The 18778-nt window shown below is 39.9% G+C and overlaps 1 protein-coding gene across 2 annotated transcripts in view; it reads left to right on the forward strand.

The window, feature by feature from the left end:
* ksr2 (kinase suppressor of ras 2) overlaps nucleotides 1-18778 on the forward strand; it is a 423089-nt gene that overhangs the window by 259811 nt on the left and 144500 nt on the right. The window contains exons 11-12 of one of the 2 annotated variants that reach the window (XM_043715875.1): nucleotides 5348-5428; nucleotides 18617-18658. In XM_043715875.1, the coding sequence (XP_043571810.1) occupies nucleotides 5348-5428; nucleotides 18617-18658 (123 nt within the window). The remainder of the gene's footprint in view (nucleotides 1-5347; nucleotides 5429-18616; nucleotides 18659-18778) is intronic. The other variant, XM_043715876.1, reaches the window with a different exon arrangement.

Below are 18778 nucleotides of genomic sequence, written 5' to 3' on the forward strand. Positions count from 1 at the left end.
TAAGAAAGTTAGCATTACTAACTCACCCACTGTTAACGTCGTATGGGTTACCATTGATGAGAAACTACACTGGACTTACTACAGTGGTTATAAAAGCAGGTCAGAGTCTAGAAGTGCTGTGGTGAGTAACTCATCTCCTCATACCAAATCCTGTCCATTAGCTACAAGGCACAAGTCAGTAGTGTAGTGGAATAATCCCCACTTTCCTGGATGAATGCAGCTCCAAAAACACTCAGAAAGCTTGATGCCATCCAGGATAAAGCAGCCTGCTTAATTGGCATCACATCCACAAACATCCACATCCTCCATCACTCAATAGCGGCAGTGTGTACTATCTACAAGTTGCACTGAAAAAATCACCTTAGACGACACCTTCCAAACCCACAATCACTTCCATCTAGAAGGGCAAGCCCAGTAGACACATGGAAACACTATCACGATAAGTTCCCCTCCAAGCCACTCACCATTTTACTTGGAAAATATCATCATTCCTTCACAGTTTCTGGATCAAAATCCTGAAACTCCTTCCCTAATGGCATTGTGGGTCAACCCACAGCAGGTGGACTGCAGCAGTTCATGAAGGCTTCTCACCTTCATCTTTTCCAATGACAAAAAACACCGAAGAACTGTGGAATCTGGAAATTAGTAACAAAAACAGAAATTGCTGGGAAAACTCAGCATGTCTGACAGCAACTGTAGAGACAAAGCAGAGTTAATGTTTTGGGTCCAGTGACCCTTCTTCAGACACTGAAGAAGGGTCACTGGACTAGAAACATTAATTAAATTCTAGGCACACATTTTTACACTTTAGGGAATAAACTGCATGGTCTGTCTTAAATTCATGAAGATATCAAAGTATGCAAATTGATAGCTATTGGCAGTGTCCCATACCTTACATTGTCAAATGATGTGATGTGCTGAGGTAATTAGGAGTAGTTTTCCAAATTTTTGGAGATCCCAGATGCACCTCAAACGCTTCTTACAATCCTGTCCATTCCTGTACTTATAACTGAGCAAGTCACAACAATCCACAGGGTATCGTGGCCAGCTGGTTGCACATTGGCTAACAAACTTCCAGATCACTAAACCTCCCATAATATGCTTGGGTCAGCTCATCTGAAAAGACATTATTGTCTTAGACCAGATCCTATGTAATGTGAGAGAATTGTATTGGATGAAGTTAATTCAGGATCAACACCGTTGAGAAGCCTAACATGGTTAGCACTTGCAGCAATAGACGGTGAATATTTTGCCAGGTTATGGTAACTGCCAAGTGATAGCTCATGTGAGGTTTTGTGACAATGTTAAAGCGTGTTAGCAATTGACAGAACCAGAAGTGATTAACACAGTATTTGAGCGAGCGAGGAAACAATAGAATAATGTTTTAATTAAAACATTCTAAAACCAGATGTAATGCAGCAGAGACTTCTGAGATGACATGCCAAAACATACAAGGCTATTGGTCAAGTGCTGGAAATGGGATTACAATAGTTAGGTCCTTATTTTTGATCAGCGCCAAGTCGATGTACTGAACGGCCTTTATCTGTGCTGTAGAGACGTCTTATGATGGTACATTGGAGAATACATGATAAAAGTTGTGGTGTAGAGGGAAGTGGTAGTGACGGACTGCTGCTTGAATGAAACATAAAATTCTGAATTATATTAACAGGGTAGATGTGGAGAAGATCTTTTCTCGTATGGGAAAATCTAGAATTAAATGTCACACTTTAAAGATCAGGAAACTCCATTTAAATCAGTGATAGGTGATGTATTTTCCCTCAAAGTATTTTAATTCTTTGGAATTTTCTTCCTGAAGCTGGTAAAGCAGAGTCCTTGAATATTTTTAAGGCAGAGATAGATAGTTAGATAGACAGACAGATAGATAGACGGATAAATTCTTCTTCTTCTTCTTAAGGAGGAGGTTGAAAGGTTATCAGGAATAGGTAGGAATGTAAATTTGAGGTTACAATCAGATCAGCAAGATCTAATTCAATGGTACAGCTGGCCTGAAAGGCTGAATTGCCTACTACTATTCTTGATTCATATGTTTGTATGTAGTTCTCTCAACCACAGAAGAAATGTCAGTGGTCCATAACAGCAAACAGGATAGCACATTGGCCAGTCTATCTCTTTGGCACGCTTGCCTAAATTGGTCAGAGCATTGAGAATAGGAGTTGGGAGTTTATGTTGCATCTGTACAAGACATTAATGAGGCCACTTTTAGAATACTGCATACAATTCTGGTTGTCCATCTATAGGAAGAATATTGTTAAACTAGAAAGGGTACAGAAAAAATTTACAGTTATGTTCCTGGGACTGGAGGGTTTGAGTCATATGGAGAGACTGGATAGGCTTGGGCACATAGAAGCTGAAAGGTGATCTTATAGAGGTTTATAAAATCAAAAGAGACATAGATAAGGTGAATAGCAAAGGTCTTTTTCCAAGGTAGGGGGCATCTAAAACTGGTGTGCGTAGATTTAAGATGAGAGGGGAAAGATTTAATAGGGACCGGAGGGGGATTTTTTCACACAGAAGGTGGTCCCTGTATGGAATGAACTGCCAGAGGAAGTGGTAGAGGTGGGTACAATTCAACATTTAAAAGACATTTGGACATGTATTTGAATAGGAAAGGTTTAGAGGGATATGATCCAAATGCAGGCAAATTGGACTAGTTCAGTTTAGAATACCTGGTCGGCATGGAAAGTTGGACCGAAGGGACTGAAGGTATTGTATGTCTTTACAGTGTTTGTTCCACCTTTCTGGGATCAAGGTACAGACAATAATCTCTTTAAACAACAGCCTGATCAATGGATATAAATCGTTGGATTTCAAATGGCCATGGAGTTGAGAAAGAATGCAGGTTCCTGCAATCTCATGTCACTGGCTTTTGTGCATCATTCCGTGATGATTCCAACATTGAGTCACTTTTTAGAGAGGCCTGGTCATGGTCAAAATGGTTATCCACCCACAGTGATAAATAGCCAACAAAACAGAAAGTGCTGGAGAAACTCAGCAGGTCTGGCAATATCAGTCAAGAGAAAGCAGAGTTAATATTTTTTGTTCAGTGACCCTGCCGAAGAAGAAGGATCTGAAGAAGGGTCACACGACTCAAAATTGTTAACTCTGCTTTCTCTCCACAGATGCTGCCACAATTACTGAGTTTCTTCAGTACTTTCTGCTTTTGTTTCAGATCTTCAGCAGTTCTTTGTTTTACATTATCATGGTAGATAGTCAGTTGGCAGCAATGCAGAGGGGGTTTTGTACTTCAGGCCAAAACTTAGCCTCTGCATCAAGATAGCCTCATGGCTGAAAAGGTGAGGGCCGGATTAACCTCACATTGGCCCACTAGCTTAGGAGCATGCCTACCATCCTTAATTGGATGGCAAACCCACTGTCTGGCCATTTACAGGCTGAGTATGGCGTATGGGATTGGAACCCTGGTATTGGATTCTTCACCCTGGAATGGAAGCCCCACCACAGATTCAGCAGTCATTGCTGTTACATCACAGGACAACAGCAAATGCCAAGGGTCCAGCCAGTGCTCAGATCATTCAAGATGCAGCAAAACCAGAGTGAGCAGGCACAAGCCACAGAAACAAATTCAGTAGCGGCTGCCCTCCAAAGATAAAAGAACGAAGCCCCCTCCAAATCTTAAGCCTTCGTGGCATAAGAATGTGCAGTCACCTCACCAGTTACACTGAGGAGAAATGGTGGAACAATGGAAAGAAGTGACCAGAGGACACAAAAGTGCAAGGACAGGTTAGGAAGTCTTTGATTACAAGTAAGTCAAAAGAGAATCTAAGTTGTAGAAAGTGAGAACTGCAGATGCTGGAGATCAGAGTCAAGAGTGGGTGCTGAAAAAGCACAGTAGGTCAGGGAGCATCCCAGGAGCAGGAGAATCAATGTTTTTGGCAAGAGATCTTCATCAGGAATCATTCCTGATGAAGGGCTCTTGCCCAAAATGTTGATTCTCCTGCTCCTGGGATGCTGTCTGACCTGCTGTGCTTTTCCAGCGCCCACTCTCAACTTGTAATCAAAGTCATATCACACTCAATTAATGATATGTAATATTCACATTTTTGTCAATTTTCAGGGTCATGTGCACTGAGAAAATTTAATTTAATAGGCTATGTAGTGGATTAAAGGATTTATAATTTCTCCCAAATATCCATCATAACCATAGCAAAGGAGTCATGGAATCTGGATAAACAATTTAAACTGCATCCATGTGATTTGTCTGCAGTTTCCATGAATCTTTCACCAGTTGGCAGTCAGAAGAATCCCATGCAAATTTAACCTCGGGGGGAATATATAGAACACAAGCACCAGCGAAATATAATTTTTTTTTGCTTTGTACTTAATACATTTAAGCTGTAAAACTCTCAAATGGTACTAAAATTTAACAAGTATTTTGGACACAGGAAAGGAAAAAAACCGAACAAAATTCTGAAAACAAAAATGTTTGCCCTTCTCCTGAAGACAACTGTTGAATCATGTGATTAATCCTCTCATGAAAACCAAGACAACAAGTAAGCATGCTGCTTGACTATGCAAGGTACTGGTTGAAATAAACCTTGCTTGCCTTGTTTTAGCACTCATTACTTTCAACCATTAGCCTCTGATCCATTTCCTTTGGCACCATGCATTTCAGTGATTGATGATTTTGATCTGTGTGCATAATAGCCTCAAAGTCATGCTGTTAAGCTCTTGAAGCACCTGGTCACTGGTTTGGTATGTAGGTTGGACTTTACAATTACCTCGGTGGATGAGTTAAAGTTCAACTGAAGCTCCAATCAATGTGATAAAGAAAATAGTTCTTTTCAAAGAGATCATGATTTTTCAAATAAATCAAAAACCACCAATTTAAATCTGGCCATTTTCTTTTCAATTTCCTCTGTTCAATTAAGTGTTGTTAGTTTTGATAGCCATCAATTGGGATAATATCTACAAATTTACCAACTTTTCTTCTAAGTGTCAATTTTGAAAAAAAAATGGCAAGATCAAGTTCTCTTCAAAATTGCACTTTAATGTTTTGTGCATTTAGCAGTTGGTAACCATTGTAGGTTCTATTAGTAATCCTTGGAAAGCTGCTATTACTATAACTGCAAAATGAATGCCGATGATTAGTTGGGACACAAAGTGTTTCTATGGTAACAGGGAACAGGGCATCCATAACATAAGAGATTATACAAAAGCCGGCAGGTTTGACAGCAAATTCTTTGAACAACAAAATCTTGAAGTGATAATAATTTACAATTTAATTCTTTGAGAAGGGGCAGTCAATTTTTAAGTACAATCGACATCCATCTTAAATGAGTTTTAGAATTGTGCTTTTCTTCTAAATTAGGTATACTCACTAACATTCGGTTGAGGGCAATCACAAGCAGTGACTTGCTTGAGGGCCACAGCCACACAAGCCCACCACAAGGTAATTCCATTTCTAACAACAGTATCTAGTCTATATTTACATAAAAGTAAATATTTTACCACCCAGTTTTCTATTGTGTCGCTGAGGGTTCCTGATCCCATATTTTGAATTATTGTTTAACATGAAGGATGAAAATTTTATATGCCATGAATTTGAAAACTGTGATAACCTTGTACATTATAAACTGTTCATCATAACAAGCATAATGGGAAATGCAGTGTCAGTCAAATAGCTTTTACACATTAAGAATAAGGAGAGAAATGTATCCTTGATGAAGTATTATAAAACATTACTCAGTCCTAATATCACTGTGAGAACATAGAATTTAGAGAAAGTGAGAAATGTAATGGTCTGAAGAATGTCAAGGTAAGAATATTCGCAGAAAGAATCAAAATATGTTGATTAAATTTCACATCTTATTTTGTTGCTCTGTGATTACATAATTAGGCAGATTTTTATGAATTTATGCTCTTCACATGGGTTTTCAAATGGGCATTTAATGAATGATAAACCCTAAGTACTGTTATGGCCTAATGGTATAATCATAAGACTATTAATTCAAAGAGCCAGGTAATGTTCTGGTGTCCCAGATTCGAATCCTGCCATAGCTGATTGTGGAATTTGAGTTCAGTAAGAATCTGGAATTAAGAGTTGAATGGTGACTATGAATTGATTGAAGCAGGTAGGTTTTTCCTGACAATAATTTCTTTTAGGGAAGGAAATCTGCTGTTCTAATCTGTTTGATCTACATATGACTTCAGACCTACACGATGTTGTTGACTCTTAACTATCCTCTGGGTACTTAGGGATGGGCAATAATATTGGCCTAGTCAATGATGCCCACATTCTGTAAATGATTAAAAAAAATTAAAACCTCTGAATTATCAAATTCTTTTTTTCTGGCAGGATTGGAATGATGAGTTCTCTAGCATGTCAGAAAGTGCTGTGCTTAACTGAGCCACAATAGCAATGCATTTGATTCTCTTGGAAATTGACTTGTAGAGAGAATGGCATAACTCCCATATCCTTTTCAAACTAATAACTTGATGGCCTAGAATTTTCACTAGGTTGTTTTGTTTTGTCAACGTAATTCAGAAATAAAGAGAAGTGGAACCAGCATGAAAAACAGCGTCAATTTTAAACACAATTCAGGTTTTTATGATCATTTCTAAAAATTGTGCTTGAAGCCAATTCTACCTACGAAAATGATCATACCTTCCCCATTACTGAATTAATCATCACAGTGAGTTGCATGTTTTTAATTTATTAAGAAACTGGATATGCAGCAATGTCTAGTTATACTGTCTGATGCAATTTTCAGTTATTCAAAGTTGTGTTACTCACAGGGAATGGGGATTTTGATTAAAAATACTTTCTGTATCTATTCCATTTTCATTCCTACATTTTTGTGGTTCTGTTCGCCGAGCTGGGAATTTGTGTTGCAGACGTTTCGTCCCCTGTCTCGGTGACATCCTCAGTGCTTGGGAGCCTCCTGTTAAGCGCTTTCCTCCGGCATTTGTAGTGGTTTGAATCTGCCGCTTCCAGTTGTCATTGATATGAAATGTAGGAAATTTAATCACATTCAATTCACATTTCATGGAATTCATCATAATACAAAAAAAAACTTCAGAACATTATCATCTAAAACCGAATAAAAACCAAAAGTATTGCCGGTACTGTAAATCAGAAACAAAAACAGAAATTGCTGGAAATGTTCATCAGGTGTGGCAGCATCTGTGGAGAGAAATCAGAGTTAATGTTTTGGGTCGAGTGACCCTTCCTCAGGTTCTGCTATCCAGCAATTTCTGTTTTTGTATCATCTAAAACTGTTCAGATTCATGAAAGATTTGTGTTAGGTGGTACAAAATACATTAGAATGAAATTTCAACTAAAAAAGGAAACAGTTCTTAAAAGTGATGTGAATTTGAGTAGTTTGTACTTAAGTCTAAAACTACAGGCTTGATTCGACATGGAGAGGGCTTGTTGCACTTGCCTGATAATTGTTGATGACTAAAGAATTACAAGGTGTTATGATCCCAACTTTACTGGTGTTATTACTGGACAAGACAAGTCCAAAACTAAAGTCTGGATTGATAGATCATATTTTATTTCTTCTAACTTTAACAAGATGGACTTGAATTGAAATACAAACACATTTTGCTGCAGATTTGGTTTTATCAATAAAGTAAATTTATTACACAAAGAAATGAAAATTACAATGGAATAAACATAGCCCTTGACAAAAATAACACAAATTTTAAAGCTAAAATACAATTAATCCCAAAGCAGTAGATTTTATAGTATTCACACCAGATAGAATTCCCATCTCTTTCACATCTATAGGACTTAATCTAATTGTGGCTTCAGTTTCCTGTCTTGCGAACCTGATAGCTTATACTTTTGCAGCTTTAAATAGTTCAAGCTTATAACTAAACATTTCTGGTATGGAACTTTCAAGCTAAACTGCTTCTACAGAGCAACCTATTTATAATAGTTCTAAATTAAAACCCCTGAATCTCCCTTTCTCAAGAACAACTGTTTGTTGCATCAAACTGAAACTCAAAAGCTTTTTTTCCCAGTTATTGGTATTGACCTTAATCAAAAGGAAAAAAAAATCTCAACTTCTAAACTGAAAGCTTAAAGCATGATTCTTTAGTTTGTTTACTGGTAAATTCTCCCAAAGAAAACAAAATTCTGCTACACACTAGGAACTCCCTTTCCCAATGGGTCTTTTACAAGAAATCATCATGTTTACAGAAAAGCTTACAAGCTAATTGTTAAACCACTTCAGAATCAAACTAAAACAACGGATCAAATTCAAAATCTGAAGTAAATTATATTAAGACATTTTGGGAAAGCAAATCTTAACAGGACTTATACACCTAATGGTAAGATATTAGGGAGTGTTGCTGAACAAAGACACCTCGGAGTGCCGGTTCATAGCTTCTTGAAAGTGGAATCGCAGGTAGATAGGACAGTGAAGAAGGTGTTTGGTATGCTTTCCTTTATTGATCAGAGTATTGAGTACAGGGGTTGGGAAGTCATGTTGTGGCTGCATAGAACACTGATTAGGCCACTGTTGGAATATTCTGGTCTCCTTCCTATTAGAAAAATGTTGTGAAACTTGAAAGGGTTCAGAAAAGATTTACAAGGATGTTGCCAGGGTTGAAGGATTTGAGCTATAGGCAGAGGTTGAACAGGCTAGGGCTGTTTTCCCTGGAGCGTCAGAGGCTGAGGGGTGACCTTATAGAGGTTTATAAAATCATGAGGGGCATGGATATGATAAATGGACAAAGTCTTTTCCCTGGGGTGGGGGAGTCCAGAACTAGAGGTCACAGGTTTAGGGTGAGAGGGGAAAGATATAAAAGAGACGTAAGGGGCTAACATTTTCACTCAGAGGATGGTACGTGTATGGAATGAGCTGTCAGAGGAAGTGGTGGAGGCTAGTACAATTGCAACATTTGAAAGGCATCTGAATGGATATATGAATAGGAAGGATTTGGAGGGATATGGGCAGGGTACTGGCAGGTGGGACTAGATTGGGTTGGGATATCTGGTCGGCATGGACAAATTGGACCGAAGACTCTGTTTCCGTGCTGTACATCTCTATGACTCAATGTGCACGAATCACACACCTTACATCATAATGATCTTTGTCTTAACTTCATTAATGTGGTCATTTGTTACAGTAGATTGTAGTGGTAGGTAAAGAAGTTCTGAAAGGCTATATGCTGCTACATCATGGGCTTAGTACTAAGTACAATCTGTTTCAGTTGAAAGCAGTGGATTTCTGCTGTGATTGATTTCTTTTTAGCTGACATGATTCTGCACTGCTCAACAGGAGAGTGCACAAAACTTTTATGACTGCAGCATTTCCAAACTTAGTGAATCATTAGAAACCTCAGTGTCACAATAGAAAACTAAGCAATAACGTTTTGCAGAGTTGGAACAGCTAGAAATCATGGTCTGTATAGGAAGCAATACCAGAGGAATGAAAAGAGTTGAGATTCAGCTGTTATAATTTCAGAAGCTGAGGTGGAAGTTAAAATGCAGGATGTCAAAAAGTTGTAATCTCTGAAACATTCCTAGCACCACACACTAGTGAGTAGAAGAATAGTGAGGCAACAGGTTCATACGTAACTAGAAAGAGAGTGCTTCATGTTCTTGGAGCATGAGAACCACTTCTGGGACAAGAGGTATCTGTTTCACAGAGTTGGGACAACTGTCTTCTCAGAAAGGTAGACATGTAAGGGGAGGGGAGGAACGCTTCAGAGATGGTGGACAATGGGAGTTCTTTTATGAGGGAAGAGAAGGAGTGCGGTTTAGCATGCTACCCACCATACATGCTCCCACTACTGGGAGCTATATCATTCAAATGAGCCAGTGGTGATGTCTGATATGGCTCCAACACACCAAACTAGCAATCATAGATCAGGCTGCAATCACTTCTCCCAATGAGTTGTGAACATCAAGGTCTCCCTTCGCCATTTAACTGCTGCAACCCAGCAGCTACGTCAGAGGAGGAGATGAAATAACCCCACAGAGGCTGAAATCCCATCACCAAGTCACCCTTTATTTACACATGAGCAGTTCTTGACTTTAGTACTGCCTCAGTCAGTGCTAGTTATCAGAGTGCAGTATTTCTGACACTCTTTTTTTATCTATCAGCCAGGGCTGCCTGATTGGGGCAGTTAACCTGGTCCAGTCAAGGAACTCCTATTCTATGAGGTCCGGCTGGCTGACTTCATTACAGTCACTACAGAGAAAGAGGAGGAGGCAGGAGTAAGGCGACATGAACCCATGCAACTGGAAGCAGCAAAAGAGAGCATACTTTCAGGCTGTCCTTCAATTGAAACAAAATTCTCCACCTCATCTTAGACCAACCATGCCCACTGTTTCATCTATTTCAGATGCTCCATTTCAAGGCCTTCTTGCAAGATCAATCTGTAAAGAATACCAACAAAAAGCTTGAGAAAATATTTTAATATAATCACAGATGAAAGTATGTAAACAGCATTCAACTATTCACTCTTCTGCAGTCCCTTGGTGTCTGTCTTGTGGGTGCAATTCTATGAGTTGGTATTCCGAAGTTGTGCTACTCCAGAGACCAAGGCATGTCTGGTGGACGGTGCCTCATTTCACTGGCAGAGAACCTTGTTTAATACTTTCAGGCAGCTCCAGAACTCCAGAACTTTGGAGCACATGTCCTCAGAAATGTGAGAATAACAGTTTGAGCTGGCTGACTGAGGGGCAACATAAAGGACACTGGCAACTACTGTGATGGAAACATGATGGTAGATTCAGTCACCATGTTACCACTGCAAGTCGCAAAGTGCAGCATCTCTGTCATCCTGGTGGTCTACTGGGGCAGAGAGTGCTAGACTACCTTAATAGCCTGCAAGCCCCTTTGCGGACTAAGATTGGCATCCACCGTAAGAGGATCAGTCTGAGCCTGCAGGTCAGGAGGAGTGCACTGTGCTGCAGTGGAAGCAGAGATATCGTTTCCCGCCGTACCAACCAGTACCCTTCCACTGACATCCTCCTTCGACTGACTGAACTGGTCCTCACCCTGAAAAATCCAGGCCCTGTACACCTTCATCCCCCATCACGAAAGACTCAAAGCCCTCCGCTTCTTCCTTTCCCGCCGTACCAACCAGTACCCTTCCACTGACACCCTCCTTCGACTGACTGAACTGGTCCTCACCCTGAAAAATACGTTCACACCAGAGATATCGATGCCAAATGTGACATTAGGGGTTTTGTTCACCGGTGCGATAGTGGAGCTAGCCACCACTCTCAGAACTCTGCATGATAGCCTCTACCATGTTGAAGTCAGACTATCCCGTATTCCTTGACAATGACAGGAGACCTTTGTAATCCGATAATCATCAGTGATCTTCTTTGTGTCAGCAATCAAAATCCTCATCTCAGCCCCCTGGAATGGAATTTGTCTATGACGTTGCCCTCCAAGAAACTGGCATATCTGCCACCTTTTCTTCTTTTCCTGGCTGAAATCCAGTTATGCCCAGTGACTTGCCTGTCCTCATCCCAACACTACACAAGCCTATTGCAAGTGAGTCTCTGAGCTAGTAGCTTGAGATTGTAAGAACAAGTGTTGATGCTTTCTCATTATTGTCAAAGATTGTTTTTATTCATATGTTGGATGTGAGCATTGCTGGCTGGCCAGCATTTATTGCCCATCTCTAGTAGACCTTGAGAAGGTGGTGGTGGTGAGCTGTTGCCTTGACCTGCTGCTGTAGATTGCCCCACAATGCCATTAGGGAAGAATTACAGGATTTTGACCTAGTGACATTAAAGGAATGGCAATATATTTTCAAGTCAGGATGGTGAGTGGCTTGGGGGGGAGCTTGTAGGTGGTGGTATTCCATTGTATCTAGTGTGCTTGTCATTCCACATGGAAGTGGTAATGGATTTGGAAGATACTGTTAAAGGATCTTTGGTGATTGCCCTTTATCCTCCTAGGTGTGCTGTACAGATAGTAGTTTTGAATGTCTGATTGCAAAAAAGCACAAGGGGAAGGGTTGGAGTGAAGAAGGAAGCAAGGTCACAATACCTGCAGTTTTCACTTGATGTCAGATTGCAGAGTGAGGGTGAGAGTGACTTAAAAAGAACCATAAACAGTTACCACCATCCTCCTACCAATACCACAGGCTGTGATTCAGAGCACTATCTTTTCAAGCAGATCCAAGGATAAAGACATGGAGATCCCATTCCATTTTCTTGGGTCCTTCTTCTGTGGTGTGGCATTTTTCTATTATGTCATTCTTCTTCATCTTCAGTATTCCTGAAGATTTTCCAGCAGCCATTAACTCAAGTGTGTACTTGCCTTTAAGTGGCGAGCCTTTCGGAACAGTGACTCAGCTGCAGCACATAGCTAGTGAACAACACTATTTGCCTCCCTTGCTACTTTTCTACTTCTGAGTATTGTCACATTTTAAATATCTTTATCTATTTTGCTAATGGATGTTATCTACCTGGGCTTCATTAAGGCTTTTGAGAAGGTGCCGCAAAGGATGCTACTGAGTAAGATAAGAGCCCATGGTGTCAGGGGCAAGGTGCAAGCATGTATAGGAGTCTGATTGTCTGGCAGAAAGCAGAGAGTGGGGTTAGAAGGGTCCTTCTCAGGATGGCAGCTGGTGACGTGGTGTTCCGCAAGGCTCAGTGTTGGGACCACGACTTTTCACTTTATACATTAACAATCTAGATGAAGGAACTAAGGGCATTCTGGCTAAGTTTACACATTGATACAAAGATAGGTAGAGGGAAAGGTAGCATTGAGGAGGCGGGGAGGCTGCAGAATGATTTGGATAGGATAGGAAAGTGGGCAAAGAAGTGGCAGATGGAGTACAACATGTGAGGTCATGAACTTTGATAGGAAGAAAAGAAGCATGGACTATTTTCTAAATGGGGAGAAAATTCACAAGTCTGAAGTACAAAGAAACTTGGGCGTTCTAGTGCAGGATTCTCTCAAGGTAACCTTGCAGGTTGAGTCAGTAGTTAAGAAGGCAAATACAATGATGGCATTTATTTTGAGAGGACTTGAATATAAAAACAAGGTGTACTTCTAAGGTTCACTAAGGCTGTGGTCAGACCACATTTGGAGTATTGTGCACAGGATTGTCCCCATATCTTAGGAAGGATGTACTGGCCCTGGAATGTGTTCAGAGGAGGTTCACGAGAATGGTGCCAGGAATGAAAAGCTTAACATCTGAGGAACATTTGAGGACTCTTTGTTTATACCAGAGTTTATAAATAGCAATGCATCTCGATAGAAATTGTCCCATTGGGCAGACGCAGCATGGGTTCATGAAGGGCAGGTCATGCTTGACAGATCTTTTGAAATTCTATGAAGATATTATAAGCGAGGTGGACAATGGGGACCCAGTGGATGTGCGTACCTAGATTTCCAAAATGCCTTCAACAAGGTGCCACACAAGTGGCTGCTGCATAAGATAAGGATGCATGGCATTAGGGATAAAGTATTAGCATGGGTAGTGGATTGGCTGACTAAGAGGAAGCAAAGAGTGGGGATAAATGAGTACTATTCTGGCTGGCAATCAGTGACTCATGGTGTGCCTCAGGGATTGGTGTTGGGACTGCAATCATTTACAGTTTATATAGATGATTTGCAATTGGGAACCACGTGTAGAGCGTCAAAGTTTGCAGATGATACTAAGATGAGTGGCAGAGCAAAGTGTGGAGAGGATTGTGAAACTTTGCGGAGGAAGAAAGATACATTGAATGAGTGGACAAAGGTCTGGCAGATAGAATACAATGTAAATAAATGTGGAATCATCCATTTCAGTAGGAGTAATAATAAAAAGGATTATTACTTGAATGGTAAAAAGTTGCAGCATGCTCATTTGCAGAGGGACCTGGATGTCCTTGTGCATGAATCACAGAAGGTTGGTCTGCAGGTACAAGTAATTAGGAAGGCAAATGGAATTTTGTCCTTCATTGCTAAAGGGATCGAATTTAAAAGCAGAGGAATTATATTGCAGCTGTACAAGGTGCTGGTGAGACCACACCTGGAGTACTGTGTACAGATTTGGTCTCCTTACTTGAGAAAGGATATACTGGCACTGGAGAGGGTGCAGAGGAGGTTCACTATGTTGATTCTGGAGTTGAGGGGGTTGGCTTATGAGGAGACACTGAGTAGATTGGGATTATATTCACTGCAATTCAGAAGTTTGAGGGGGTATCTTTTAGAAACTTACAAAATTATGAAGGGAATAGATAAGATACAAGTAGAGAGGATGTTTGCCCTGGCAGATGAAGCTAGGACAGGAGGACATAGCCTCAAGATTAGACAGAGTAAATTTAGGACTGAATTGAGAAGGAACTTCTTCTCCCGGAGGGTTGTTAATGTATGGAATTCCTTGCCCAGTGAAGCAGTTGATGTACAAGTTGCTGGTGAGGCCACACCTGGAATACAGTGTACAGTTTTGGTCTCCTTACTTGAGAAAGAATATACTGGCATCCTCAGTAAATGTTTTAAAGCTAAGGTAGATTTTTTTTAATAACAAAGGAATGAAGAGATGTGATGAGAGCATGGGTAAGTGGAACTAAATCCATGAAAAGATTAGCCATGATCTTATTGAATGGCGGAGCAGGCTCGAAGGGTCAGTCGGCCTGCTCCTAGTTCTTATGTTCTTATACACAATGGGGTTTAGAAGGATGAGGGGGTTTCAAATTGAAACATACAGAATACTGAATGGTCCGAATGACCTGAACAGACTAGATGTTGAGAAGATATTTCCATTGGTAGGAGAGACCAGGATCCGAGGGCATAGCCTTAGAGTAAAGGGAAGACCTTTTTGAATGGAGATAAGGAGAAATGTCTTCAGCCAGAGAATGGTGAATTGATGGAATACGTTGCCACAGAAAGCTGTGGGGGCCAGATCATTGAGTATGTTTAAGATGAAGATAGATAGCTTCTTTTGAGTATCAATGAAATCGAGGATTAATCGGGATGAAGCGGGAGAATGGGGTTGAGAAACTGATCAGCCATAATTGGATGGTGAAGCAACTCAATGGGTTGAATGGCCTAATTTCTGCTCTTATGTCTTATGGTCTTATGATCTTATAATCCTGGCCAATATTGCAATTAACTCCTCACTTATTGTTGCTTGTGCAGCAGTATTCAAGTGAAAACAGATTGAACATACTACATACTACCTTCTCATACCTTCAGCCTTCAATAAGAATAACTTCCTTTTCATCACTAATCAGCTCCATTGACTGCACTTTCATTATTGATATGTTTATTAAATTCTTGTACATTCCCTTTATGTCAGCCACCAATAGTTTTCCAAACCTGACCATTTTCAGTACTTACTATACTTATCTTAGTCCTCCAGCAAGGTTTGCCTCTTATTCTAAGGCTGTGACCCCAGTTCCAAACATCCGCAGCCTGCAGAAATATCCTTTCTGCAGTTATTCTCTCAACCTTGAAGAACTCTAAGTTTCATTGAGATCACCACTCATTTTTTTAACCTGTAGACAATGCAGGCTTGGCTTCCTCAGTTTCTCCTCATTGGAGAGTCTTACCATCCAGAAGTTAGATGGCATTTACCTTCTTTCTTCGGTAAGGGAACCAAAATTGCACACATGCTGCAAGTGTAGTTCCACGAAAGTTCTGTACAATTGAAGCAAATCATTTTATGATTGTTCTCAAATACTCCTGCAGTAATAACCAACATATCATTTGCATTTGTAATTGCTTGTTGCACCTGCATGCTAGCTTCAATTACATACAAAAAAAAATAACTCAGGTCCCTTTGGAAGTGTATGCTTCACAACTGTTCGCCATTTCAGAAATACTCATCACCACAGTCATAGCCAGAGAGATGTGCAACGCTTCGATCCAACTCATCCATGCTGACCAGATATCCTAAATTAATTTAGTCCCATTTGTCAGCATTTGGCCCATATTCATGTACTCATCCAGATACCTTTTAAATGTAATTGTACCAGCTTCCACCACCTCCTCTGGCAGTTTATTCCATATGTGCACCACCCTTTGCATGAAGAAATTGTCCCTTAGGCCCCTTTAAAATTTTTCCCCTCTCAACTTAAACCTATGCCATCTTGTTTTGGACTCCATACTCTGGGGAAAAGTCCTTGAATATTCATCCTATCCATGCCTCTCAATCTTATAAACTTCTACGGTCACTCCTCCGCCTCCAATGCTCCAGGGAAAATAGCCCCAGCTTATTCAGCCTGTTCCTATCACTCAAAACCATCCAACCCTAGCAACACTCTTATAGATCTATTCTAAACCCTTTCAAGTTCTGCAATATTTTTCCTATAGCCCTTATAATTGTTTCACTCTTAATCCATCATTCAATCATATGTCAATTGTTTCCCCTCTGGGGGCTCTCAGTTGTGGTATGGAATGCACATATCAATTCAATGTTGTCATGAATGCAGTGTCATTCACAAGAGGGAGAAGTTGAATTGAACTATTCTTAGTGACCTCTTCTCCTGTCTGTAACATGTGGCTTTTAATTTTATCTACTTATTTTCTTTTCTGTTTTAAAACAAAATAGGTGGAGGTGTGTGAGCCTTCTTCAGAACTCAAAACGTTAACTCTGCTGTCTCTCCACAGATGCTGCCAGACCTGCTGACTTTCTGCAGCAATTTCTGTTTCTATTTCAGATTTCCAATATCCGCAGTTCTTTGTTTTATATTTGTGTGTTATCCCAAACCCTGTTTACGAGGTCCAAATTAAAAATAATCTGCAACAAATTCTTTGGGACAAAATACAGTAGGATTTATTATTACCTTCACAACTCAGGGGAATGGTTGCAACACATTCACAGAATCCCACCTAGTATAGAATGAAGAAATGTTATGCGTAAATAGTTACTTAAAATCAAAGGTAATGGAATTAGTTCACGTGAACTGAAAGTCTGGTAAGTTAATGTCCAGACGAGGTTCTTTTTTGGCTGTGCGCACAAATTTGTCATGGAAGCCCAGCGTCCTCACCCCATCCCCGCCCTCAAGCTATACTTAGCCAAATGTCTGTCTCTAATGGAGAAAGGTGCCTATGACTCCTTGCATTAAATTGGCCACAATTCCTGGAAAGTTGTGGTCAGCAGCAACCAGAGCACAAAAGCTTATGTCATCCCCGAACCCCCGGAAAGTCATTCGTTGCATTGTATTCCAGCCAAACCAACACTGCTGGTGACGAGCAGTACTTGTAAGCTGGAAACTGGTTCACTTTGCAGCTGAAATGTAGAATTCTTTCCAGAAATTAGAATTTTAAAGAGAGATCAAGACTTGACGCAAGCTAAACTAAGATTGGAATTGCTTTTATGTTCTGAGTTCTATCAGCAGACTCAGGAAAGAAGTCAAAACTGTGTAATCAAAAGTGATTCAAACAAATCAGTTTCAGTCATGTGACCTGGGCTTCCAGCTTAGCTACTCAGCTAACGAGGTGGATTTTAATGTCCTGGCCAAACGTATTGTCTTTGGCCATTGGTACCAGCTCAAGCAATTATGGGTTTGATCGTCTCCTTTTAAAATTACAAGACCATAAGGCATAAGAGCAGAAGTAGGCCAACTGGCCCATCGAAGCAGATCTACTGTTCAATGAGATCATGTCAAATATGACAACCCTCAACTCCACTTCCTTACCTTTTCCCCATAACCTGTAATTCCTTCACTAATTAAAAATCTGTCTCAGTCTTGAATCTATTTAACTACCCACTCTCTACAGCTCTCTGCACTAAAGAATTGCACAGATTCACGAGTCTTATTCTGAGACAACAATTCAATCTCTCCACATCTATGCTGGTGAACCTACCAAGAATGTTATATGTTTCATAGCTGAACTGGCTGAGTTTGACATCTCGTCTACTACTCTCTTGTGTTGGTTTGGCTGGAATACAATGCAACGAATGACTTTCCGGGGGTTCGGGGATGACATAAGCTTTTTGTGCTCTGGTTGCTGCTGACCACAACTTTCCAGGAATTGTGGCCAACTTGCATGATGTGATCAATGGCCATGTTGTTAGTCAAACAAAAGTTTTCAGAAAGAAAATTAAAAAACATAATGTAGTTTTTTGAAAAAAGATCACTCTCTTATTGCCCTCTGTCATTACAGTAGCCTTAGTGCCAAGGCACCTCCTTTTACAATAAACAGATTCTGCATTTCTCAATTGCATGATTCTTTACTCATTGTAGTAATGGATGGGAAAAATAAGCTTTGCACAATTGCTATGTAACCTTTTCAGAAAAGCTTATTACACTTCACAATTTCATTGTAAGTAGCTTCAGAAATTATTTCAAAAAATTACTACATGTGCACTATAATTTGTTATTGCTCTGTCAATCCTGCTGACAAAGTTGCATCTAACGCAATAACACCATTTGAAAACATAATTTCATTAGCAGGTTGTGCACCAAATGTGGAAATGCATTTAATATCCGAGTGTAGAACCAAGTAATGTAGAACTCTTATAGAACTGAAATTTTACCTGATATTTTGGCATTTTGTTATTAATTGTTTTGTATATAATATTGATAGCCTGATGTGAAGTAACATAGTTAATTTGATTGTTGAGAAAGCTGTTATAATTATGATAAAAATAAGAAGATACCTTCATGTCTATGTTTTACTTGATTACTTTGCTTACAGTTCTGCCTTTTCTCTGTTGCAAGCTTCTCACTATTTCAAGTACAAGCAGCAGTTCATTTTTCCTGGTAAGTAATCTTCAGTTGATCAATATTTCTTTCCATGATGTACTACACAAGTTTACATCTTTCGGTGGATATTATGAAGCTAGTCTTTTCTTAAGACATGTTTTTCCCTTTAATTATTGA

Source organism: Chiloscyllium plagiosum, chromosome 25, assembly GCF_004010195.1.
Source record: "Chiloscyllium plagiosum isolate BGI_BamShark_2017 chromosome 25, ASM401019v2, whole genome shotgun sequence".
Classification (NCBI taxonomy): Eukaryota; Metazoa; Chordata; class Chondrichthyes; order Orectolobiformes; family Hemiscylliidae; genus Chiloscyllium; species Chiloscyllium plagiosum.